At 43.8% G+C, this 26,990-nt stretch overlaps 1 protein-coding gene, 1 long non-coding RNA gene and 1 pseudogene across 2 annotated transcripts; all 3 read left to right on the forward strand.

Annotated features, from left to right (window-relative positions):
• Nucleotides 1-13,296: 13,296 nt before the first annotated feature.
• Nucleotides 13,297-14,042, forward strand: LOC109939315 (calmodulin-binding transcription activator 1). The gene is made up of 3 exons (XM_020552145.1): nucleotides 13,297-13,769; nucleotides 13,947-13,992; nucleotides 14,031-14,042. Exons 1-3 carry the CDS (start codon nucleotides 13,354-13,356, stop codon nucleotides 14,040-14,042), a joined length of 474 nt encoding a protein of 157 aa, XP_020407734.1. The 5' UTR covers nucleotides 13,297-13,353.
• A 38-nt stretch (nucleotides 14,043-14,080) lies between these two features.
• LOC109945545 (uncharacterized) lies at nucleotides 14,081-18,530 on the forward strand. Its single transcript, XR_002268760.1, has 3 exons — nucleotides 14,081-14,154; nucleotides 16,274-16,276; nucleotides 18,439-18,530. It is a non-coding gene; the product is annotated as an uncharacterized lncRNA (long non-coding RNA).
• Nucleotides 18,531-18,625: 95 nt separating this feature from the next.
• Nucleotides 18,626-23,146, forward strand: LOC103655464 (NPL4-like protein 1; annotated as a pseudogene).
• Nucleotides 23,147-26,990: the final 3,844 nt, after the last annotated feature.

Genomic DNA, 26,990 nt, shown 5'->3' on the forward strand with positions numbered 1-26,990 from the left:
AATGTATCAAGCATTTCAAAACACTCACCAGACAATCTTTTGCCTTTTGGCTACACAACACATCTGGGTTTGCAGGATCTGGTCCTCTGTGCCCCCTCAGGTATACTTGAATATCACTGGGCACTACACCACTGCTAGCTTCCTGTATGTACATTTGACAAACATTATAATCAGAAATTACAGCAAGTCAACTACAATCAACAAAAATGAAATAAATTGCACTTACCATTCGTTTTGCCAAACGAAAGTGATCATCACCTCCATACTTGTGATACGACTCGGTTCCACGATTGGAACTTTGTCGCATAGACTTTGCCTTGAAATCATCAGAAGCCCAATAACGGCATAAGGCACGCCAAGCAGCATCATTGGCGGCTATCCATGGAATCGAATGCTACGGAAACACAATTCATTTACAAGTAATTGTATCATATACAAGCAACAAAAAAATTTCTAACACGAGCACAAACATCAATTACCTGAAGAAAATCTTGCTCAGTCATAGAAAGTCCATACTGTGTCGCCTCGCTCTTAGTGGCTGCACGTCGTCCTTCACTACTCAACATAGCTTGATTAATCACCTGGATTCGAACATAGTACATCATATCCGCAACAACATCTGCCGCGTTCCTATGGAACACGGAGTGTGCATGCTCGGTATGAGTATCTCCATCAGGCAACTTATAATGTTTCTGAAAAAAAACATAGTCAAGAATCCATAATATGAATCAATCATTGAGCTGATAACTTGGCAAGAAGATAGATAAACATACCCAGAAGTCGTGCCAAACTGCACCTTGCGCATTCCCATGTTGCGCGTTAACAGCAAGGCCGTATTGATCCCATCTTGTGACAGGGACCTCATTACCATTCTCAATCACCAATCCAGGCCATCTCATACGACAGATATTGCCCAACACTTCATTTACTTGCCTTACACGATCTTTGCCGGTGAAACTACTATCCACCCAATCCCTAACAACACAAGCACAATTGTCAAAATCAAAAAATAATTGTTTATCCTCAATGTGTAAGACATAAGAACAAAGCAAAGATGCTCTTACCCATCTCCATACGGTATTATCTCAACCTTGTTAACTGGTTCTTTAGGAGGGGGGACCCAACTAGTCTTTCGTGGCTTCCGGACCCGTGAAGACCCTACAACTCCGCCGCTTCCAGAACCTCCTCCACTAGCTCCCCCAACTCCCGACCCTCCATCTCCTGCCCACCCACTTGCATCCTTGGGCCATTCATCCCACCCTCTCTCCGCCTCCCTACCCTGGACATCCTCAACATCTTCCACTTGTATCCCCTCCTCTGTCTCTACCTCATCTTCAGACTCATTCTACAGAACAAAATTAATAATTTAGTTATTCGAAATCATACAAATATTACATTACAAAACAAATATATTGGTTACCTCATCCCTTAGTACGCCGACTGGCTGGCCCTGCAACTCTGGAACATGCTCCAACAAAGCTCTACGCCTGCTCGAGCTTGAACTAGTGCCCTGGAACACTAAGTCCTCCTTTCTCCCAAAAATGGAGGCTCTCCTCGCTAGTCCCTTAGCGAGCTGCTTGACCTTTTTAGACATCCTGTTATTAAAACAAAATCAAATTAGTAAATGAACATAAAGTAAATGAGCATAATGTATTGAAATGAACAATAAATAAATAATTACTTTTTAGTCGTATTCAAAATCAGGATCAAATTGTTTTCTTCGATTAGATGTTATCTTCTTTGACTTCCGTTTCCGTTTTTTGGGACTTACTACATCTTCAGGATCTCCCACTAATGATTCTGGCAAAACCTCAGTATCTATATTAAAATTGGCCGGAAGTTCATCTTCTTGGTAAATTTCTTCAACTTCCGCCTCAAACCATTCACCCTTGTTGTGTAACTGTTCACGAGGATTAACTTTGTACACTACCCATGTGGCTTCCAGCTTTATAGATGGATATGGTATGTAGTACACCTGGTCAACTTGGTGAGCAAGAACAAATTTGCTACATGCACTTGTTTTGAGCTCATGTTTGACTTCTACCATGCCAAATTGGTTTTCTACAGTCCCTTGATTGGGATCAAACCAATCACATTTGAAAAACACCACCTTAAGATTTTTGCTCCCAGCGAAGTCGTACTCGAGTATGTCATTAATAACTCCATAATAATTCATCTCTCTTCCACGATCATCGACTGCCCTGCATACAACTCCAGTATTTTTTGTCGCCGCAAATGGACGAGTACATTCAAATTTGGTCGAACGAAAACGAAACCCCTTAATGTCGTAACGACCGTAGCTTCTGACTTTTACGATTGCGTAAGACATCTGAAGCAAGTCCTCGTCTAAATTTGGAATTTTGTCACACTGCCAATCAGATGGTGAAATTAGATTTCTAAAAAAATATATAAAGTAGAACAAGAGTGTTAGGTTATTTACATAAGCTCGCAACCAATTAATGAAATTGGGCTTCCCATGTCTTCCTCGAAGTGCGTTTTCATACTGCCTCGAGGACAATTTCTCATTAAGTTGCGATTGGAATTCTCTGTTACAACAAGTAAACAAATGAGGTGCGGAACACGATTACTATATAGATACACAAATGACAAATTAAATTTCATCTTACTTGAAATATGGGGTCATCTCATCCATATTTTCATACATATAGAGCAAAGCGTCCAACTTTTCTTCGCACTCAGGATGATATTCCGTGGATGCTCCAACAGTCTTGCCCTCAATCTCAAAAATTTGGAGATTGCTGCGAGTCCGTACTTTGGCATCATGATACCTCAATGTAGGGGCATTGATATTGTGCTCGTCTGCAAAGTATACACTCGTGAAGGCTGCTACCTCTTTATATTTGAATTCTTCAGCTATACACCCTTCAACTCTTCCTTTGTTACCAACCATTGAACTAAGCTTCTTTAAAGCCCTTTCAATATGGTACATCCACCTGTATTGCACAGGTCCACCAACCTTAGCTTCATATGGAAGGTGGACAAGTAGATGTTGCATTGGATTGAAGAATCCTGGGGGAATATTTTTTCCAACTTGCATATAAGGACAGGAATTTCTGTCTCCAACTTCTCCATCACCTCTTTCTTTATTTCTTTAGCACAAAGTTGCCTATAAAAGTAGCTTAACTCAGCTAACGCCTTCCAGATACTGACTTTCAAGTACCCACGGAACATTATAGGGAGGAGCCTTTCCATCATTATATGATAATCATGGCTTTTCAATCCAGTTATTTTCTTTGTCTTCAAGTTCACAGCTCTCCTAAACCCAGCCGCATAACCATCTGGGAATTTCAATTTTTTCAACCATTCCATTACTTCATTTTTCTGTTTAGGTTTTAGACAAAATTGAGCACGTGGCTTTTTTCCATTTTCGTCGAGTTCCTGGGTTGGTCGGTTACAAAGTTTTGCTAAGTCCTTCCTGGCCTTTATATTGTCTTTTGTTTTGTCGCCTAGATTCATGCAAGTACTTAGAATGCTTTCACCAACATTACGTTCCTGATGCATGACGTCAATGTTATGCATCAGAATCAATGCCTTAACATAAGGGAGTTCCCATAAACCACATTTATGTGTCCAGTTATGCTCGGTTCCAAAACCTATGTATCCATCACCACTTTCATTCTCTTTCAAATTATTAAGCATAGCCTCAATCTCTATTCCGCTCAGACGTCTGGGCGGTCCCTTTGTCACGATAGTGCCCTTCTTAAAGGTGTTAACCTCGAACCTATACGGGTGTTTTTGGGGCAAGAAGCATCTGTGGCAGTCAAAGTAACAGATCTTCCCTCCAAACTCTAGGCGGAAACAATCTGTATCCTTGCCACATATTGGGCATGTCAGAGTTCCATGGCAACTCCATCCAGCAAATAAACTGTATGCCATGAAATCATGAATGGACCACAAATACGCAACTCGAAGTGTGAATCTCTCATTTTTGTAGCAATCGTATGCTTCAACTCCTTTCCATAACTTTTTGAGATCATCAATCAAGGGTTGCATCATCACATTCAACCCTTTACCAGGATGGTCTGGACCAGGAATAATTAGGGAAAGAAACATGTAATCATATTTCATGCACAGATGAGGTGGAAGGTTGTATGGAATAACAAATACAGGCCAACAAGAATATGATGCCGCGTTTGTATTGAAAGGTGTGAATCCATCTGTCGCCAACCCAATTCGAATGTTTCTCGCTTCACTAGCAAATTCTGGATCAAAGTCATCTAGAGCCTTCCACGCATCACTGTCAGACGGGTGCGTCATCACATGAGTGTCCTCCCGTTCACGTTCTTTATGCCATCTCATGTGCCTAGCTGTGTTCCTCGAAAGAAACAAACGCTTAACACGAGGTGCAAGAGGCATGTAACGAAGTTGCTTTTGGGCTACCGTTGATGTGACCATTTCACCATCATCATTTTTAACCTCTACATATCTCGACTTGCCACACTTTAGACACTTACTATCATTCTCATGATCCTTCCAGAACAGCATACAATTATCTGGACATACATCAATTTTCTGATAGTCCATACCTAGACCAGAGAGCAGTTTCCTACACTGATACACGTCTTTCGGCATCTTGTGATTTGGTGGAAACACTTCGCTGATTAAGTTCAAGAGCTCGTTATAACAATTGTTCGAGAACACGAACTTGGACTTGATAGCCATAAGTCGAGTCACGAAAGCGAGGACTGAAACTGTTGTGTGTTCGTGCAAAGGCTCTTCTGCAGCCTTAAGGAGGTCGAAGAACTTTTTAACCTCTGGAGGAGGCGGCTCCTCATGATTTGGTGGAAACACAAAATCAGGATCCTCCCTTAAATCTTCAAGCATCTCGTCCATTCTATCGCACTCCACGTCGTCAGTGTTGTTGGCTTCCGGCGAATTTTCACGGGGAAAGTCCTCGCCGTGATACACCCAGACTTCATAGTCAGGCATGTAGCCATATTTGCAAAGGTGTCCCGACAGAGTTCTCTTGTCTTGACATCTACAAATCCGACACATACTACATGGACAACGCACATCCGTGCCGGTTCTTGATATAGCAAAAGCACGATCAATAAAATCCTCTGTCTTTCTTATCCAATCCACCGAGGGATCATTCATACGCCAACCTTCATACATCCATCGACGGTCCTCACCCACCATATTTGATGCTAAAATAGTAAAACACATCATTCATAAATTTATTCCGTATAGAGCAACAATTTATTACGAGCAACGAGTCAGAACGAATTTTAGCAGCATAACCCCGTTGTTCTCTATTTGCATGCCCATAAATGGTGTAATAGAGACTAACATAATTAAATTATATGCACCAAAAATATTACTAGCACGCAACAAATAAGAGACTAACATAATTAAATTATATGCACCACCTAGCTTATTAAGTTAATTAACCCTATTAACATAACTTTCTACGGTTTAAAAACAGTTAACTCTCGGAAGTTAGTATATTTAATATAAAAAACTATAGTACAAACACTCGGAAGTTACCTGTAGCGATGCGAAGCTCGATGGCGAAGATGGTGCTGCGTGGAGGAGAGGCGGCGCTCGGCGCAGGGAGCGATGAGCCACACGGGACGGGTAGCGGCCGGCGCAGTGAGCAGCGAGCCCCGCGCAGGGCGGTGTTGCCGCGGTGGCCGGCGAGACCGTGCGAGCGGCCGGCACGGCGGGGCGGGGCTGGCGGGGCGACACGGCGGGGCAGCGGCCTGTACGGCCGGCTGGGCGGGGCGGCGAGCGCCCGGCACGGCGGGGCAGGGCGGGGCGGGGCGGCGAGCGCCCGGCACGGCGGGGCAGGGCGGGGCGGGGCGGTGCAGGGTGGGGCCGGGCACGGCGGTGCAGGGCGGCGGGGCAGGCAGCGCGGGGCGGCCGCCGGGGAACGGCGGGCGGCAGCGCGGGGCGAGAGGAGCAGCGATGGACGTCAATGGCGAGAGGAGATGCGAGGCGCCTGTTGGGAAAAAACCCGACGGCGCCGTTACTTTACAAAATTAGCTTCCGAGAGCTTTGAGTCAGCCCGTCGGAAGTTAACAGGGCGGGGCCCGGTCCGTAGCCGTAAGGAACCCTACGCCCGGTCCGCAGTCTAACTTCCGAGAGCCCGGTCCGTAGCCGTCGGAAGTTAAGAGCCTTCCGAGAGCCCGTCGGAAGTTAAATAAACTTCCGAGAGGCTACAGTTACAACCGTCGGAAGTTGAATAAACTGCCGAGAGGCAACTAGGGCTTCTAGGAAGTTATTAACTTCCTACGGTTCTCGATAGAAACCGTAGGAAGTTATAAAGCCGTAGGAAGTTCAAAGTTTTGGTGTAGTCCGCCAGAGCCGCCCGAGGGCAACCACCGTGGCCAACCCCTTTCCCGCCCTCCTCCGCTCGGTCCAAGCCCTCGGATAACTTCCCTTAGAGGCCATGAAGCTTGCACGAGCTTGAACCGAGGACCCGCGCCACCGGAATAGCGAAATCGTGCTCGCCGGAGTTTAGAACCCCGCCGGCGCACGTGGACCGGGTAAGTCACTGCGCCATTTTTCGATTCAATGCACAGATAGCCTCTACATCACCCCGTGAAGCTCACCGTGCCATTGGATTGAACTAGATCGCCGTGGTTTGACCGGAACACTCGCCGCCGACGAGAGCCCCCGCCTGCGCGCGTGGACCAGACGATTCCGGCCACCCCCACCGTCAAGCCGTACACCGTTGTGACCGTCAGAACCTCCCAGAGCCAACCCCGCCCCTCGCCGGACCTCTCTCGCCGCCGGTAAGCCGCGCCACCCTTTTCTTTCTCGCGGGTACTGTTTAAACCTAGGGAGGGACCACGGGGGAGAAGAAAAGAAAGCTAGGGGGTTTTGCGCATTGTCAGTGACTCAGATAAATAGTAGCGCGGGGGTATAACTGAGAGAGTTAGTTTGGAAATAACCCAAGGACCTCGGTGCAAAGTGGTTTTCCAGGAAACCTTTTATTAAATCTGATTTAAAATTTGAACAGAACTTGAATAATTCATATCTTCTGTTTTATTCATCCAAATTTAGTCAAACAAATTTTGTCAGATCTTAAATAATATAAACTACTTAAGAAAAATATAAAACCCCTATGTACTACAGAAAACTTTAGGGTTCTGATTTAAATACTGATTTGACCAAAAGCTAAATAATGGGAAGAAAAATAGTTGCACTTTTTAACTAGAGTTAAGAAAATTTGGAGAAGTTTATGACTACCTACTGACCTATTTAAAAATGCTAAACCCCTCTGTACAACCCATTAAGGTAGAGTTTGCCATTTATTTTACATTATGCTTAAGGTTAAAGAAAATAGGAAAAGTGATTTAAATAAAGAACCAGGGAGCCCCCATATTTTTGTTAGTATACTTATTCAGTGTAGGTTACTAGAAAAATTGATTATACCCTGGTTTAGTATAAAATAAATAGGATACCTTTTATTTTAAGAAAACAAGGAAAACTTAGAAAAGCCCTACAAAATAACCCCAAGATAAAAACACCCCAACCTTTGGGATAGTAAATCTTTTGTTATAAAGAACATAGGAAAAATATGAAATCTGCTGTTTGACATTTTTCAAATAGCAAGGTAGTGGAAAGTGCCTTTTTGGCATTAAACTTTGGAAAAATCACAACTCAATAACCATCCCTTAGCTTTCTGTGATTTTTGGCACATAAGCTTATTATTACTGTTAGATGCCAACAAAAATAACCCTTAGGACAGAACCCACTCCTAGTTGAGAGTTGTAGTGCAAAGTGGCCCTTTTACACAACTTTTTGATTATTTTTGTCTAAAGCATAGCCTTTTTATTTTGAACCTCAACTTCCTAGGATGGGCTATAGTGACCAATGGCAACCCACTGTAATTTTTACAAAATTTTTGGAAAAAGTTAAACCAATGTTGTAGTTCAAACCTCCACTAGAATTCATAAATAGAAAATAAAGAAAGGAAAATGAATAATGGAAATTAGTGTCATCCTAAAACCCTTTGTAAAATGTCCACTGAAATATATAAAGGAAATACCAATCCACTATGCCTATCTCTAACAAAACCTAAACCTAGAGTGATAAGCACAAACCACTAAAAGCCACGTATGACCAAGAAACCCTAAGTTACTCATTAACTTAGTTTTTCTTCCTTTAGCATAATGTTATTAAATCCTGCATAATCATAACATACATATTCATTGCATTTTGATAGACTGTAACCTCGCTGACGGAGAGTACGTCCTCGTGCCGGAGCAAGAAGCTGCTCAGGAGGTAGCCCCGGATCCAGCACCAGAGCCTGCACTAGAGGATCTGCCTGACACTGCTTTGGAAGGCAAGCCCCGGTTTATGCATAACCTGTTATTTATGCTATTTTACTACACTTAATGATTGTAGGATTGATTGTGCACTTAGGTGTAGGAGTTGTTTGAAACCCTAGTTGCATGATCTCAGGACTCCTGTTGAGATGAATACTAGTATGCTAGGTCGAGGTAGCTGCTTTAATAATTAGGATCTCGGTAGAAGTCGAGTGATTTTTCCAGCACTCGCGCGAGGTCAGGAAATTGATTGTTTCCACTTTCTTCTCATAATGATACTGGTTGTGGACAACAATCCATGGGGCTTGGTTGTCCACGGGATAAAAATTTGAATAAGGATTAAGGTGTGGTACCGTGAGTCAAGCGTTTGAACGTACTAAACACATACCGAGAAATATGGTAAATCGGTAAGCCTAGTACCTGAGTGAACCTGCCCGCAGACATATCCCCTCACGCAACCTGAGACGTGGTCTCCCATTCCGGTTATGGTGGGTACAAGTGCGGTCACTGCACGACGGCAGTCGGGGTCAGTGAGGCATTGTACGCCAAGGCGGTGAGCCCTGATCTGTTGCCAGGGAATCGATGGGGACGGTTGATGTGTGTGGGGACAGAGTGCCCCTGCATGTCGTGTGTTTAGGTTTACCTTGCAAGGATAAAAACTCGATTCGAATCGTCTACTTCTCGCAGCTAATGAGACCGCTTGATCCATGCTGCTACATTGAGTAACAAGTGGAAATATGATGAGTTGATACAAGATGTTGATTGCTAAAAATGTTTGCTACTATGTATGAGTAGATAGTACATATTTAGCCTTAAGAGAGTCACACTTAAACTTGACAAAGCTAAAACTTGTTTTAGAAACTCAGCTAGTGCTTTTGGCAACCAAACCCCACAGCCAAACAACTGCATGTCTAGAGGTAGAGGAGTAGACTCCTCACACCGGGTAAGTATAGCTGAGTATTAGTATACTCAACCTTGCTTGTGGCATAATTTTACAGGTTCTCTGAAGGACATGGTTGCTGGAGTGACTTGGCCGTCCATCTTGCCACCGGGTTGGACTGTCGAGTGGGACCCTACCTCGGCTGAGGAGGAGCATGAGGAGTGATGGGACAGGCTTCCCCATCTCTCTGTTTATTTACCGTTAGTTTTATTCCGCTGCACTTCGAACAATGATGATTACTTTTGCAAAAACTCCGATGATGATGTAATAACTTAATACTCCTTAATGTATGGTTTTATGTTTTATTGTATTTGCTCTATGACTCGCCATCGAGTGAGATTGTGGTACTTGATCCTGTCAGTGGCCTTGTCGGACTAGATCCGAGGGATTGACGGGTTATTCCCATTTAAGTGTGGTCTAGCCTCTAAGGCGGGACTTAGGCACTTAAGTCGGAATAATTCGGGCAGTTCCGCCATAGGCGCGGCCCCTAGGCCACAGCGGCGGCGGACGCGGCCCCTGGCCACAGCGGCAGCGGGCGTGACCCCTGGCCTCGGCGTCGGTCGGCGTGGCCCCTGGGCCACAGCGGCTGGCGCGACCAACATCCTCGCTTTGCATCGTGCCCTCGCCCCCGTCAACCACCACGTGCGTCGATGCCTGCCCCCACCCCCGTCCCTGCGATTCCCGCGACCACAGCGCCCCCTCCCCCCGACGCGCTCTGCGCGCAATGCCTGCTAACCAAGGCCACAACGCCTGGAGCAAGGGGGAGGATGTCGGCCTTGCATGGCCCAGGCGAGGGCGGCCCCTGCGCGGATGCGGCCCCCGGCCTCAGCCCTAGCTGTGAGGTTCTTGATTGAGCGGGGGAGCAATGCATCTTAAGAATCGAATTGATTTATTATTCTATGATTTTTTTGCAGGTTGTGAGGTTCTTGATTGAGCGGTCACAAGACCTGTCACTGCAATGGTCGCCAAGATGTTGCCATGCTCATGGATCTCCATCTTACCCCTAGAATAACCAATACTGCTAATTGAGGCTTATAGAGTGAACTTTGGTCTAATGATTCAGAAGCAAAAGCTGCTAACCGGAGTTGTACAACTAAGAATAATTCCAGGGGTAAGATAGAGATATGTGTATCCTTGTCATTCATGGAAATTGTATCCTTGTTGTCCCCTTTTTGCTTCCCATGTTTTACTGCATCTTGTGTAGCATGAAAGCTAAAATCTTTTCTTTGGCAGAACAACAGTTATTGCTTTGCTACAACCTGCGCCTGAGACATATACGGATTAAGGTGAATACATGGGCATCAAAAAGGTCTTGTGTATGTTTCACTGCTGCTGTGGTGATTGGTTAGGTTGGACCGTTTCAACTTACTTCTGATTCTCAAATTCCAGGACAAATGCTATGCAGAGGAGTTATGGTGGATCATGTGTGCAGATGAGGCTGTCGTTCAGCTCCCTGGCTCCATTGTTTTTGTACTTCATCCAATGGCTGGACTGCGGCTGCTGTTATGCCCTTCCTAGCTATTTAGGACTATTTCACATTCTCATATGCAAAGTAAAATTGCAGTATGTGGTTCTAAAATTTGGACCTCTTATATATATTTTCCTGTACAGGAGACCTAGGTTTCATGCATTAGAATCTGTTATGTTTTGTTTTCGCAGGTTTATGCTGATGGAGATAGCTCAGTGTCGACATATGAAAGGCGGGCAAGCCTTAGGCAATTCTATGGTAGTCTCTAGCCTATATGGGCGTGTTGTAACCCCTGCATCAATCTGCTTTGGACTGGAATTCTCATAAGCCTTCTTCCATTGTAGCAATTGTCTATCTGATTCTGCAGCAGCTTGAGAGTAGTTTGATCGAGAGGGACCTGAAAGGGAAGGGCCGATGCAAGGATATAGTGAGTAGGAGGAGGATGGAGGATTGAAAAAAGGTAATTACTTCTCACAATTTTCATTATCTGTATGTGAATTTGGACAGGCTATGCAATTTGGATATGGATTTTGAGTCTAATTAAAGTGCTACATTTTAGTTATTTAATGTGTAGCCGATAAATTAATACTACAATGTATGCCCATGTGTTGGTATAACTTTTTGTTGGTATAGCTTTGCTTAGTGTTATCTTGTTGTTGGTACATGTATAAGAGATCAGAGTCAAGCCTGTACCCGTCCCCGTCGACATCCTCATGTCCATCGGTAATAAACAACGGATCCTTGTGATTCATCCCCCTTCAAAATGTGTGATGTGCCTGCAGTGGTTCCTTCTCTTCTTCTGTTTGTGTAATTCATCTAGCAGGTTTCCTGTATTTATGAAATCTTTACTTTTACCACTGTTTATTGTCTTGGCATTCTTGAAACGACCAATATTCTCCTCTGTTATGGCCTTATGGGCCTCGTCGTGCTGACGTGTCAATGATATTCCTCTGTTCCTCAGAGTCCATCACTTCTTTTCTTGCGCTCTTTTCAGTTTCAGGAGCAGTTCTAATCCTTGCAGGAGCCAGACCTTCTCTTTTCATGGCTTTTGCTGCTCTCGACGTTCTTTGGGCAATGTCATTTTTGCGACGTATTTATGTTCGCACCTACACCTAAATGATAGCAGCTCGCTGCAATTTTCCATGTGAAAAAGTCCACACAGCATGTGCCTCCCCAATCCCGCACTTGGTGTCGCTTTTAGCACCATTTAGGATTTAGCTGCCTAAGAGAAACGGGATAAACCTAGAGGAACTAATCATTGTTCTTGTCCTTTCTCCTTTTCTAGAGGCTAAATCATATTCTGGAGCCAAAATGTTGGTACCTGTTTTTGTTACGTGCTTTGCATATCGTTGTTTAAATATGGTTTGTTTGAAGTTTCCGACGACCATTAGTTCCTCCATGTTTCTCCATGGAAGTATAGATTATCACATATTTCTCCATGTTTGACAGACTGATAGACCGTGTTTATATTTTTTCTAATACTAGCAAGTTTCTACTACGCTGTATCCTGGCTTCCTACTGGCCTGTTGGGTGTGATTTGGCTGTTAGTTTTCAGCGACCTTCCATGGATAGCTGTTTAGTAGGGAAGGTGTAAACTGGACCAGTTATTTAGTATTCAGCACAAGTTCCAGTATTTGCATATTTTATTTGAACTACAAATTATGAAAGGTCACCACCCATTTAACAAGTGATTGAATAGTTTGGGTCGAAAATAAACTGTAGTATCCAACACAGATGATCATGCCAGTGGCCTAATTGTTAAATTCATTAGGCCCTCGCTGCTAGGTAGGGATAATGCAGGAGCCTTAGGAGTTGATTGGTCGTGGGATGAATTTTGAACCCTTAATATTTACAGAACTCTACCACTCTATAGGGACAACATGTTATGAAATTATGAATATCATAGTTTTGTTGCTCCAGATTATGCCAGACTTCTCATGCTATTGCATTTTTTATTTTGGGAATCCATTGATTATTTTTAAATAAAAAAAGATACTACATGTATTGTCTTATTGTCACGATCCCATAGCAGTTTTCATATGTGAAGATAGTTTATTTTCTAGATAAACTTTGTCTTTCATTTAAACCAGTCATCAGCACTATAGTTATTCTTGTTTTCTCCATGTACTGGATTTGATTTGAAGAGTATTACATTTACTTATTCCTTAATTTTTATGTATGATGAAGCTGGGGACATGAAATCGCTCTGCTATACTTGTTTTGGTGTCATAATTACCCAATTCTTCCTTTGGAGAGTTGTGAGACATGTTTATGCACTTATTTGCATAATTGACAGGTTTATCTCTTGCTTACTGTTCCCTGCTTTATTGAGTGCCGCCCAAATATCACGTTACTGTTAGAAATGTTATTTGATCTTACTGTGTGGTATATTTGTTTTTCTATTGTGTGACCATGATACAAAGTCATAAGCACCCCCTTGATATTAATATTTTTAGTTTGACTGGATGGCTTGTGCTAACCCACTATAATGGCTCAATAGTTTTTTTGTAGTATGTATAGTGACACGAGATGGCATCGAATGAAATATGTTACATGCCCTAGACTTTTTTCAACAATTATTTTTCTCAAACAGGGTGGCTTGTAGTGAAGTGCGAGAATTTGAGTATCGTGATTCTGAAGCTCATTACATGGAGACTTCTCGTTCCCAAGCCAATGGTGTAAATGAAATGCATCTACACATTCGTCTTGAGAAGCTACTCACTTTGGGGCCAGATGGCCATCAAATGCTTGCTATAAATTCCTTAATGCTTGATGGGAAATGGTCAAATCAAGAATCTTCTGTCAAGGAAGTAGTTTCCACTGCTAGGGTCCAAAGTTTAAAGAAACTGGTGAAAGAGAAGCTGCATCAATGGCTCATCTGCAAAGTAAACGATGATGGAAAGGGTCCCAATGTTCTGTGCAAGGAAGGACAGGGTGTGATTCATTTAGTAGCAGCACTGGGTTATGATTGGGCTATAAGACCGATAATAATTGCTGGTGTCAATGTGAACTTCCGGGATGCTCATGGATGGACTACACTCCACTGGGCTGCGTCTTTGGGAAGGTATGCTCGCACACATTAAAGCAATTTGAAACAGGGATGTTCATGCTTAGCTAGAGTTTTATGTAAAGGAAGCTACCTCTATTTCTTTCCCATCCCTTTATCTTGCACTTTGTTTGTACTTTAGTAGGAGCTTGGTCCTTTTTCTGTTATTGAACCTTATATTTTATGCTTTTTTAGAGAGCGGACAGTTAGTGTTCTCATAGCAAATGGAGCTGCTGCAGGAGCACTGACTGATCCAACTTCTGAGTTCCCTTCTGAAAGAAGTCCAGCTGATTTAGCTCCAGTAAATGGACACAAGGGGATTTCTGGTTTTCTTGCAGAATCTGCTTTGACATGCCATCTGTCAGCACTTACTATTAGGGAATCAAATGATAGCACTGTAGAAGTGTGTGGCACTACACCAAAATAGTGAACTTCCTAGAGCTTAAACCCTAGGAAGTTAGCCCTAAACTCTAGGAAGTTAGCTGAACTCTCGAAAGTAAAGCCATCCCGTCGGAAGTTTGGCTCTCGGAAATTCTTTGTCGGAAGTTAGCTTAACTTCCTAGAGCCCTCTAGGAAGTTAGCTAATTTCCTACAGCTAAAGAAGCCTCTCAGAAGTTAGTAGGTTCTCGGAAGTTAATAGCTTCACGCCGTCAGCACTGTCAGCTGACTAACTTCCTACGGCTAACTGTAGCCCTAGGAAGTTAGCTGGCTAACTTCCTACGGCTGACTGTGGCCCCTAGGAAGTTTAGCTGGCTAACTTCCTACGGCCCAATTGGCCTCTAGGAAGTTAATTTGACCAGCATTACAAATGTTGTTTATTTCTATTTTACACCACATTCCACAACATAACAAACATATCAACAGCTATATAGCACAACATATTTTCACATAAAACATCTCACACACAATCACATAACAATATTTAAATCCATAGTCTCATCAATTAAATCACAAAGTCTCATCCATAGTCATAATAAGACACATCTCATCCAGTACTAATAAAAAAAAAACTTGACCTGCGGGGGGTAAGACAGCCCCCGGGCATTTTAATAAGAAGAAGACCTTCTCACGCAGGTCGAGAAAACCCCCGAACCCCTGCCCCACCCATACACAGCGGCTCATCCAGTACTAATAAGAGACAATATCTCATACATAGTCATAATAAGACACATCTCATCCAGTACTAGTAAGTTCAAAAGACATGGTAAAAAGATAGCAAAAATAAATGAATCTACAGTAGCATTGGCGTCTTTAATATCACTTCAGCAAGAAAAACTACTGCCAAAACACTATTATTAGCAACTCTTGGTATTTCTCCATTGGCCCATCATTCCTCGAATTTAGTCTCTAGCTGTACAAATGTACGCCCGTTAGAATGTTAGTTATAAGTATTTAGTCATAAATATGCTCTATACTATTGAACAAACTACTACCAAAACACTATTATTAGCAGCTCCTGAATGAATATAAAGGAGTGACACCATAGTTAAAAAAGCTAGGAAACAGAGTATAATCCAAAGTAAAACACTACATAATCACATAAAAATGTGGAACACAAAGGAACATTAATATAGAGAAACCTACCAGATACAGTGTGGTGGAAACAGGCAAAGATAACTTTCATTGTATCTCAATCCAAAAATCAAAAGGAATCAGGTGCTACCTGCAAATCCGCAACTCTGGGAGGCACATGCAGCAAAAGTACACCAAAACTGGAGATATAAAATCTAGTAGTGAGCTCGTAACCAGATGCTAATGTGAGTTTATTAATGACAAAAACAACTAATCTCAAACTCAAACTAAATTAGTTTTCAATACTCCGAGTCAAAGATCATGTCGCATTCGAGCACTATGATTTACCGTGAAACATTACTTCCTACTATTTAGTTACCATGATTGGATTATCCTCCTCTTTCTGGTTATAAACACAGAGAACTTAAATCATCTGAGAAGAACACATGGGATGGATGAGAATAACCACAGGAAAATAATGCAAGAAAACTATATACATGTAAAAGTAGCCCAGGAGTTGTGAAGATGTCATGCTTGCAAATATCTAGACGGTGCCACATGACCTTAGAGCAATAGATTCTATCTGGCCATGATAAGGTGTATAAGATTGGTATCCGCATATCTGGCCATCCCAATTGAGCCAGGGCAGATGAATCCTGGGAAAATAGAAGAACATGAATAACAAGCCTAATAGAGATCAACCAGGGCCATCTGATACACAGATTTAACAAATTTATCTCCATATAGCGATTTCATCATAATCCACCTATAAAATTAATCCAGCAGTTACTTTTAAATGGTAGCAGTAGATTATCTAGCTTTTAACAACCTGGGACACTAATCTCTAGTGTCATACAGATAGTACAAGTTTTTGTGTATTGAACCCGTTTATCCAATCTAACCCGACCAAATAAGTTACAGACCATAGATTATTCACAAATTGCAGCTTCCAATCACCACGACATTGTAACCAACTGAGCCAAATTTAGCATGAGTGCATAGTTCTTAAGGCGGTATAAAAAAGTTATATGTATGTACCATTGTTGATGAACATGCCAGTGAATCATTGGGATCAATATTGACTGTCCTGTTAAACGAAGCAACATGGCATGTACTGCTTGGGACCTTAGTAAATGGTGGCTTGTACTTGCTGTTATCGGTGTCTCTACGCACTGCTGGATATTTTATCTCTTCATCATGGTCTAGGTCATCACCGGGAATAAGCCTCTCTCCTGCAGACATAATCTCAATACTTCATATCTTTAAAACTAAGAATGTGCCTATATACTATATTTTTATGCACTTCAGTCTTCACTATACTTGCAACACTGAGACCAAAAACAGAAATGTGAGCCTAAGCTTACCTCTGCAAGATGAATATCTCTGGTATCTTCTCCCTCTATTTCTCTAGCTATTCTCGAAGCATGCTTTTCAAGCTCTCTCATGTGAGGACCTCTCTCAAGCTTTGTGGTATAAATTTCTTCATTGAAAGTACTCTTTGCCCCAAATAATGCTGCATTGGTTTCAAACTGGTCCCAGCTCCTGCAAATGTATGGAATGGATTACTATTTACTAATTATCATGAAGCCTTGTACAACCAAAGGAAATAATGTTTCAGATGTTCCAACACTATTTCCATTGATGTGATAGGACACCACTAAAAATGAAAGGCGTCTACACTGACAAAATCACATATTGTTGTTCAACATTATCATCTACATAGTCCATGTTTTCATAGTTCAATATGTCATGCTTGGACCTCTTTTTCGCTATTCTGTTATGGAACTAAATTTACAATTATGACCATGAAACAATTAACAGAAGCCGATAGGCAGAGATGATTGTTTATCTCATAGGCTGAGTGTGGAATAATTGTTGTAGTAAAAAATTGTGCAACCATAGGCCCCAATTTCAGAACTGTGCAGATGCTCACCTAGCAAATTGAAGCCTTTGGCCCACAGATCGACGAACATCTCATGCAGAAATTGATACACACCAAAACGCAAAATAACACACCACTACATCTTAACGCATCGTGGAGGCACGGGATGTAGGCAGTGACTTCAGCATCGCTGCCCACGGCAGTGAAGGCGCCGATGAGGGTGAGAGCTTGTGGAGGCACGGTTGGAGCTTGTGGAGGTAGGAAGCAAAGTCGTCGGTGACGGCGGACGGCTCGACAACCACGGTCATGGCAAGCGCGACCACTAGCTGCGCGCACTAGTCCTGCTGGTGGAGGAGCGCGTCCGTGAGAGGCTGAAGCGCGGTGGAGGCGAGGCCGCCGCCACGATGCGCCCGGTGTCCACGAGCGCGACGCGGACGGAGGAGTCCTGGTCTGGGACGCGGCGGAGCACGACAGAGAGGATGTGCGGGACGAGCGGGGGACTGAGGGCGCAGACGACTGGGCGGAGGGGCAGCCGGCCGGGCAAGGCGTCGCGCTGAGGGGGCCGCCGGTGAGACCACAGATGGAGGAATGCGTGGGAGGATGCGGCAGGATTAAATGTGAGAGAGAAGCTCGTGAGAGAGGAGAGGAAAGGAAGATGTGAGCGAGAAGCCCGTGAGACAAGTGGTTAAGATAAAAAATATAACTTCCTAGAGTAAAGCTGTAGGAAGTTACTTAACTTCTTAGAGGTTGTACATGTACTCTAGGAAGTTAATTAACTTCTTAGAGCAAGCCATAGGAAGTTAGCGACTCGTTTGACTGGTCAAAAGCTGAAAGCTAACTTCCTAGAGGAGGCCGTAGGAAGTTAGCATGAACAGCTAACTTCCTAAAGGCGGCCGTAGGAAGTTAGCGGCTCATTTGACCGCACCCGCTGGTCAGCAACTGAAAGCTAACTTCCTAGAGGATGCCGTAGGAAGTTAGCAGGATAATCTTACTTCCTAGAGTAGGCCGTAGGAAGTTAGCAGGAGAAGTTAACTTCCTAGAGTAGGCGGTAGGAAGTTAGCAGGAGAAGCTAACTTCCTAGAGCAGGCCGTAGAAAGTTAGCGGCTCGTTTGATCGCGCGAATGGGTCAGCATGTGAAAGCTAACTTCCTACGGCTTTTGTAAAATACCGTAGGAAGTTATGTTTATTTCCTAGAGCTACCAGTTGCCCCTCGGAAGTTATGTATTTCCTACGGTTTGTTATAAAAGCTGTAGGAAATTAAAAAACCGTAGGAAGTGTATGTTTTTGGTGTAGTGTGGGTTACCATTTGCTGAAGATCTCACTGGCATTGATTCTGTCCATCTCGCTGGAGAGGGTCCTGATGCTGAATCACTTGAAGGTTCTTTAAATGTCGTGCGAAAATCCACTCAGGCTGCAGCTCGTATATTTCAAGCCTTTAGGGTGGACTCATTATACAGAAAGAAAGTCGTGGAATACGGAGATGTCACCTGTGGATTATCTGATGAATGCACACTTTCACTTGTTTCTCTTAAAAATGTCAAGCCAGAACAACATGATACACATCTGCATTCTGCTGCTGTTCGCATACAGAACAAGTTTCGCGGATGGAAGGGAAGAAAGGAATTTATGATCATTCGCCAGAGAATTGTCAAGCCACAGGTAATTCTAACAAGTAATTAATAATTTTTATAGAACTTTATATTTGTGGCTTATATATTTTCTTGACTATATAGGGTTTGCAACTAACACCACTTAGTTGACCTAAATGTGCATTCATTTTGCATGATTTATTAGCTTATAACGGAAGACTTCTGTTCCACTAACTTGCTTGGATGGTTTTGATGAATCTTTCCTTCCTTCAATAATAGATGATCTCTTCTTTCCTTTTCTTTAAGCTCAATTCATCTATTTGAAATAGCACAATACTGTAGCTCAAATGATACAAACAACATTCATCAAGCAAGTAGGTTGTTGCTAACCTTTTTTTTCTGGACAATTTGTTGCATGATACATACGAATCTAGTCTCGTCTTTGGTCTCCCTGTAGTGTGAATACTAAAACTTTATTTCAATACTATATTTGTGGCACTTGCGAACTCTCATTTCTTGCAAGAACTCTTTTTTGTGAAATGCTTATCTCTACTAACTATTAAGGAGCTATTGTAAACTGCCCCCGCCCCTAACCAACACCCCGTGCTACCGCACGTCTGCCAGCCCCCGCGAAACTCGCCGCAACCGAACGCCCCCCACGCCCGCCGCCGCCGCAAAATCCACCGCCGTGAATCTCGCCCGCACGGCCGCCGCCACGAAACCCTCCGATACCGCACCGCCCACACGCCAGCGCCCGCGAATCCCTCCCATTTTGAACCGCCCGCACGCCACGCAATCCGCTTCTCCCTCCGCCGCAGCAGGGAGAACCTTATCACGCGCCAGATCCATGTCACACGCCAGAAGAACGCGCTCTGCGCCGCCGCCTCTTTTGACCGTGATGTCGCCAACGCGTTCCAGCTCTCCGTCGCCGAGTTCCTCGGCATCAGCGTCAAGCGGGCGGGTTTCCTCTACGGCCGCGTCGACGCAGAGACCAAGGATGTCTTCGTCGACTTTATCTATGAGCCGCCGTAGCAGGGATCCGAGGACATGGTCCACCTCTTGAGGGACCCCGACGAGGAGGCCCGCGTCGATACCATCGCCGAGGGGCTTGGGATGCGCCGGGTCGGCCTCGTGTTCACGCAAGCCGTTGGGGGAAAGGCCAGCGAGACTGGTGAGTACACCATGTCCAACCGGGAGGTCGTGTAGGCGGCCCAGCTGCAGGCTGAGGGCGGGATCCCGGAGTGTGTCACCGCCATAGTCAAACTGGAGGTGGGGGATGATGGCACCGGGAATGTCCACTTCGAGGCCTTTTAGATGAGTGAGATTTGTGTCAAGCTCTTCAAGGATGGGGTACTGGAAACTGAGGTTCAGGATGCTGATGATCCCCGTCAGTCAAAGATGCAGAAAGAGGTGGTGGCTGGGGGGAAGGATACTATGGAGGTGGATAATGACTTCTTCCTCATGCTCGTCAAGATCTCTGATCACCAGGTATTTTCCTTTACTCACTTCTCTTGTACTTTGGAATTTATAGTTCATATGAAATTATGAATAGAGGATTACATCTAAGTTTACCAATCGATGGCAAAATTGGAATTTATAGTTCATACACATTCTATATTATGCATTGAAGCTACGCCTACCTGATCATGGACTTATTCCATGTTTTAAGTTTTCTACCACACATGATCACCTAAGAAATTGTTGCACAAACTGAACAGATGGCAATATGGCATGATTGTCATCTTGTCTCAAAATATTCTGCAGTTTACTTCTCTGAAATAGGAGGCTATACTAACAGAATTACTATGGCTATTTATTTCAGAGTACGCAGATGGCACTTAGGAAGACTTTGCAACCTGAGAGGGCATTTCATCCTCTGGAAGAGGACTCTTGTTCTGTGACATCCTCATATCCTTTTTCTGTGTGCTATTGTTGAGCATCTTGTCATCCTCTTTTTTATGCTGTTTCATAGGCTCATAGCTATGCACCTAATATTGTAACTTTGGTATATAACCTTCTGATGTTTCACACCTACTTACATAAGAACAAAATGATAGATTTGAATATTCATGTTTCTTAGATGACCTTAAAATCACATACTGGTTTTACTTAATTAAGAACCAAATTCTTTGTTATTTCACAGTAAATAATGATGAACACTCCTACTCATACATTTATTTTCTGTGAACATGAAAGCATTGTCTAAACAGTCCTTTTCTGTATCCACTGAACTTACAATATTTTGTTATGCTCAATATTTTTCAAGATGATGCCCTTTTTCATAGTTATGTTTAAATTCAGAAACACATGAATTTTACAAGCATTCTGAGTTGAATGTGGCCCTTTTCCTGAGCTATGTAAAGAACTACAACATCAACAAGAGCTGGCAGAACTAAGATGACTGTTCCCGTCGCTCCTTCATTTGTGTGTGCTAACCGTGTTGACAAGAGGAAGGAGGTGTATATAGTTTTCTTGCATTATTTCTAGATGGTTGCTTAATTCATTCTGATTATTTATAACTAGCAAGCAGCCAAGCACTTTTATTCCAAAAAGGGTTAGGTAGTGAAAATGTTGTTATTACCCAGTTCTACACAAAATTAGAGGAGAAACATAAAGCTTTGGAAGCAGAGAAGGACGAGGCTGAGGCCAGGAAAAAGGTACGAAGAACTTACTTCTGAATTCTGACATCTCTCTTGGAAGCAACCAACTGTAGGTCAGGTCACTTCAGTTTTCTATATTCTTCTTTTGATCGATTTTGTAAATTTTGCTTTGAAAATAATAGCAATAAGGGCAGTATTCAAATTGAGTTGTTTCTGGGACCACTCAACTACTAAGTGAGCTTTATGCCACCCTTTCTTTATAAAATTTCTAGAAGATTCAAGGTTCTTGCTCAACACATGATACTTCATTCTGTTTTACTTACACACCAATCTTATTTCTTCCTTTTCCTTGTTCTTTTCCAATTTCCCTTTATATGTAACTGTTGAGGTTTCAAATGCTTTTCAGTCAAGCAATTGGAATACAGGATCTATTAAATTTCACATATTTTATCATTATAGTTTCATCACATGTACACATGTTTTATAATCTTCCTGTCCGCTGTTGTAATCATTTTCTGTCTTTCAATCTGAAATATCGACGATTTTCTAAAATGAAATCCAAGCTGTACACAAGCAATGTCAGCACATAGACTTGGTTGTTGTGATTATCTAATCAATGATGTGTTCATTTAGGTACGGCTGATTGAATGACATCTACTATCATATGCATATTTAATGTTGTGTTAAGTTAAATATTGTTATTTGATGCCATTGGCCATCATATTCTTTTTCATACTAATTCTACAATAGTCTGATTGACTGTGTCTACCTGTGCTTTTCCTTTAGTAAGTGCTTGTGATTGTTTCTTTTTCTTTGAGTCATGTCTATATGGAAAGCACTATTACTTATCTGTCATTAACTAATCTTATAATGTTCATTATTTGGGTAGGAAGAGCAAGACGTTGCTTTAAAACAACTAAGGAAGTCATTGGTGATTAGAGCGAAACCCATGCCAAGCTTCTATCAAGAAGGGCCCCCACCAAAGGCTGAACTGAAGAAGGTAATTCCAGTTTCATGTTTCTAATTCTCAACAAGTGTAGCTGTGAGCCTGCGACTTTTATCAATTTTTGCATAAGTCATGGTTATTGTTGAGGGTATAGTAATTCCAAGAATGGAATGTACACACCATTCTAAAATGAAGGAGGATAGATTTTGTGCCCCCTTTTTTTGAACAACACATGATGTCACTAATACCAAGTTGATTGTCCAATAATGACGTGGGTATAATTAGTTTGAGCCTTGAGCAAATAGTATTTGAGAACATTTTTGTCTTGACAAAATCACAAAAACCGAAATACATGTTTATTTCTCGCGGCATGAATACATTGTGCAAAGTATTAGTATACCTTTCGATAGCTTTGATGGTGAATTTAATTTTTGTCTTCTGTTCTGTCAAGGTGCCTCCTACCCGTGCCAAATCGCCAAAGTTTACAAGTTCAAGGAGAAGGAGCTGCAGTGATACACTATTGACACCTGACGGGGAAAATACCAATGCAACATCTACCCAACCACATCGTCATAGTATCAGGAGTCCTAAAGACGCTAACAGAGTACAACAATGCTCGCCAAAGAGCGGTGTGGCAACCAAAACAAGATCTGTCAAGGCTGAGCTGAAGGCCCTCTAAAGAGCATGGAGCAGCCGAGCGCTGTGTTTCTCTGTACAAACCGAATTGCCTAACCGTTCCCATTTCCATGCATTTTTGCTTCTATTTTATACCCAACATCTCCAGCAAAAGAAGGCTGTAGGGCCAATGACGTTGTTCAGCGCCGCTGGACCTTATCCATTTTCTTACATTCGCCTTGTACTCGTAAGAACTCTTGATGGGACCATGTGACATTCCATGTAAATTACTTGAGGATCCTTGTAGGGAGTTCGTTCGGTGTTTTGTTCCTATGAAGCCCTTGGCCTTAACTAATCTGTGAGCTGAAAAGACTATCGGAATGGCACTGCTCCGTTTGATGCATCCTTATGTTTGGAAGCCTTTTGAGTCGCGGTGGTGCCTGCAGGGAGTCCTTTGCTATTATAATCTCTATCTCTAATAACTATTAAGGAGCTATTGTAGACTGTCCCCGCCCCTAATCAACGCCCCGCGCTACCGCACGCATGCCAGCCCCCGCGAAACTCGTCGCAACCGAACGCCCCCCACGCCCACCGCCGTCGCGAATCTCGCCCGCACGGTCGCCGCCACGAAACCCTCCGATACCGCACCGCCCACACGCTAGCGCCCGAGAATCCCTCCGGTTCCGAACCGCCCGCACGCCACGCAATCCGCTCCTTCCTCCGCCGCAGCAAGGAGAACCTTATCGCGCGCCAGATCCGCGTCACACGCCAGGAGAACGCGCTCTGCACTGCCGCCTCTTTTGACCGTGATGCCGCCAACGCGTTCCAGCTCTACGTCGCTGAGTTCCTCGGCTTTGGCGTCAAGCGGGCGGGTTTCCTCTACGGCCGCGTCGACGTAGAGACCAAGGATGTCTTCGTCGACTTTATCGATGAGCCACCGCAGCAGGGCTCCGAGGACGTGGTCCACCTCTTGAGGGACCCCGACGAGGAGGCCCGCGTCGATACCATCGCTGAGGGGCTCGGGATGCGCCGGGTCGGCTTCGTGCTCACGCAGGCCGTTGGGAGAAAGGCCAGCGAGACTGGTGAGTACACCATGTCCAACCAGGAGGTCATGCAAATTCTAGGCAAAGGAGTTGGGTTAACATGGGAAGAGGCCAAGCTCCAGGTAATGAGCAGTCTAATACTGACTGACTTTGTTTTCCTACTATTACCTTAGTTTCCTTGCCTTAAGAAAATCTGGATTCATTAGTAAACCTAGAGAATATCTCTGTTTGCATTTAAATCAACACCAATGGTCCTCTACTCAGATGGGTCTGTCAGCATATTATTAAGCTACTATGCTTTTGGAATAGTTGGTAGTTCAGCATAGGGGCAGGATGAAGAGTACACAAGCATATAACAGAATAAATAGAACCCAAGCTACTATCGATCAATGCTACCAAAATCCACTATTAAGTTTGAGAGATATCTGATGGATGAGGTGAGATCTTAAAGGCACTACTATATGTTTCTGTAATTGTTAATTTTAGTAGGATATAGTCTCACCACATTGTTATTGTCCATGCTAGATTCTATCGATCAATGCTGATGTTAGTGAAGTTGGGTTTGGGAAGAAGGTAAGTGTTGGCACCGATCTGGGCACCAAATACGGGAATGGACCGCCTGGCGGGGCTCTCTGCGGAGGCGTGGACGGTCTGCGACACAGGACCGGACGGTCCGCGACCTGTCGCAGGAACGGCTCCTCCTCTGCACACTTCAAGATGGTCCGTGTAACACCCTAAATTCTGAGGTATAAAATTTCTTCTCTAAATGCCTACCAAATTCATGTGTTACCTTGTCGCCGACAATTCTCTAGTGGTAATGTGATTTTAAAAGTACTGTTATCTATTGTTTGTACAGGTGAAACTAACACATCCTTGTCGTCGTGCTGATTCCAGATCAAGGGGTAGTGATCCGGAAGGTGGCTATGGTTTTTGTAAGTACGAGACTCAAGATCTTGTTCAAGGAAGGTGGCTATGGTACTTTTGATCCTCTGTTTCTCAACTTGATTGCATCTATGCAAGCGCTACAACCAGATTGAAGCCCAGTCTGCTGCTAACATGGCACTTATGTGGACGCTCTGCAATATGTGTATGATAGGATGTGTCATGCGTGAGTTGATATATGTTAACTAAATTGGCAAAACACTTGATATATGTTAAAATATGTTGACCCCTAATGATCCTATCAAGATCTTTCTTTGGCATGATATATGTTTCATACAATATTTTTATTCCCGTCGCAACGCACGGGCACTCACCTAGTTATAAGTTAAATCTAATCAATAAATAACATCAAATTTAACAATTCAATAGTATAAGTTAAATCTACTATAATAATAGAATTAATAATTACCTAACATGAAGCCACACATGTGATATTAAATTAACTCTAATCACATGTGTTATTAAATTAATACTAATCACATGAAAGTTAACTCCCGTCGGCCATAAAAACCCGACGAAAATAAACATGTACACACATAATTAACATTCACAATCCCATGAATAACATCTTTAACTCATGTGGGTGTCGTAGTCGGTTCGGAGATGCGGTCGGGGGCGGACGCGGCGCTTGGGAGCGGCGGCGACGCTCGAGGAGGCAGCAACGACGCTCCGAGAGACGTTTGGGGCGGCGTCATCCCTTGTGGTGGTGGCGGCGTTTGTGGGCACGATGGGAGGCCCTGCGGCGATGTGGGTGGTTTGGGGCACGACGGGGACGAGCGAGGGCGGGCACAACGGCGGTGGACGGGCGGGCGCGGCGGCGGGACAGGCGGGACGAGCGCGCGGCGGGGATGGGCGGCCGGGCACGCGCATGGCGGGGACGGGCGGCCGGGCGTGCGGCGGCGCGGACGGGCGCGCAGCGGCGAGGATGGGCGGCGGCAGGGCTGCGTGCGGCGTGGACGGGCGGGTGCGGTGGGGACGGGCGGCGGCACGGCGGCGGCGACGGTTTTGATAGAGAGAGACGAAGAAACAGAGAGAGCCCACGCGGGGTGCTCCCCGCGGGTTCATAAACACTTAATCCCCGTCGGCCAGAGCGTAGGCCGACGGGAATAACCTAATCCTCGTCGGCTTTTGTCAGAGCCGACAGGAGTTACCTTATTCCCGTCAGCCTGTGTCTGGGCCGACGGGAGTTAAGTTAGGGCCCGTCGGCTGGCCTGTAGCCGACGGGAGTTAACTAACTCCCGTCGGCTTTTTGTCTGGCCGACGGGAGTTAACCCGGCCGACGGGAATCTTTAGGATTCCTGTAGTGATAAGCCATACCTTGCTTCCCAAAGCCCAGCATATCCTTGAGAGTCTTTTATTTTGACGGGTAAGACTTGCGAAAGTACACTTTGTACCCAGGGGTTTGTCCCATGTTGTTTTAGGTGAAGAAGCAACAAATTTTTGTTGCTTCTGTTTCAAGGTGGTGCCTAAAGAGGAAAACCAAGACTGAAGCTACGGGAGGAAGTGTCCTCCTATAAAACTTTTACTGTTTATCGGGAGGGGTTTTTGCCTCCCAGGTTATGTAATAATATTACTCTGCACTCTTATATTTGTTCTGGTCTGTAATAATACTACTCTTTCTTACTTTAAAATAAAGTAAGTTACTGTAACTGCTTCCGCATTCTCATACCTCCGATGTATTGTAATGTCTGCGTGACGGGTGAAACGCTCTTGGGCAAGGTAAAGAATACAGATACCGAACTTGTCGAGTGATCAGGGGCACCTGCAGGGTTGTTTGAGGTCCGTTGGACAAGGACAACTGTAGGTGGGCCTAATGACATGGGAGGTTCTGTCACAGCTGGTATCGGAGCGAAGCCCATCTCTACAGATGTTATGAGGCATTTTCAAAAAGAATTTTCAAAGACTTATCTAGAAAATTTATTTCCTTCTTATCTAACTACCTTCTGAAGTACTATTTTAAAGACCAGATAGTAGAGTGCAATGTATAGAAGGTTGTGAATCAACTAAGGTTGATTCTGTAATTATGCATGCATCATACTAAAAACTATACTAATAAGATTTCCCCCTCATGGAGATATGCCGCCGCGCACAAGGAAAACCGCGCGCAAGT

Source organism: Zea mays, chromosome 4, assembly GCF_902167145.1.
Source record: "Zea mays cultivar B73 chromosome 4, Zm-B73-REFERENCE-NAM-5.0, whole genome shotgun sequence".
Lineage (NCBI taxonomy): Eukaryota > Viridiplantae > Streptophyta > Magnoliopsida > Poales > Poaceae > Zea > Zea mays.

Coding starts and splice junctions, on each gene's coding strand:
- LOC109939315 (XM_020552145.1), top strand. CDS start 13,354: ATGGAGACTTCTCGTTCCCAAGCCAATGGTGTAAATGAAATGCATCTA. Junction 13,770..13,946: donor TGGGCTGCGTCTTTGGGAAG/GTATGCTCGCAC, acceptor ATGCTTTTTTAG/AGAGCGGACAGTTAGTGTTC.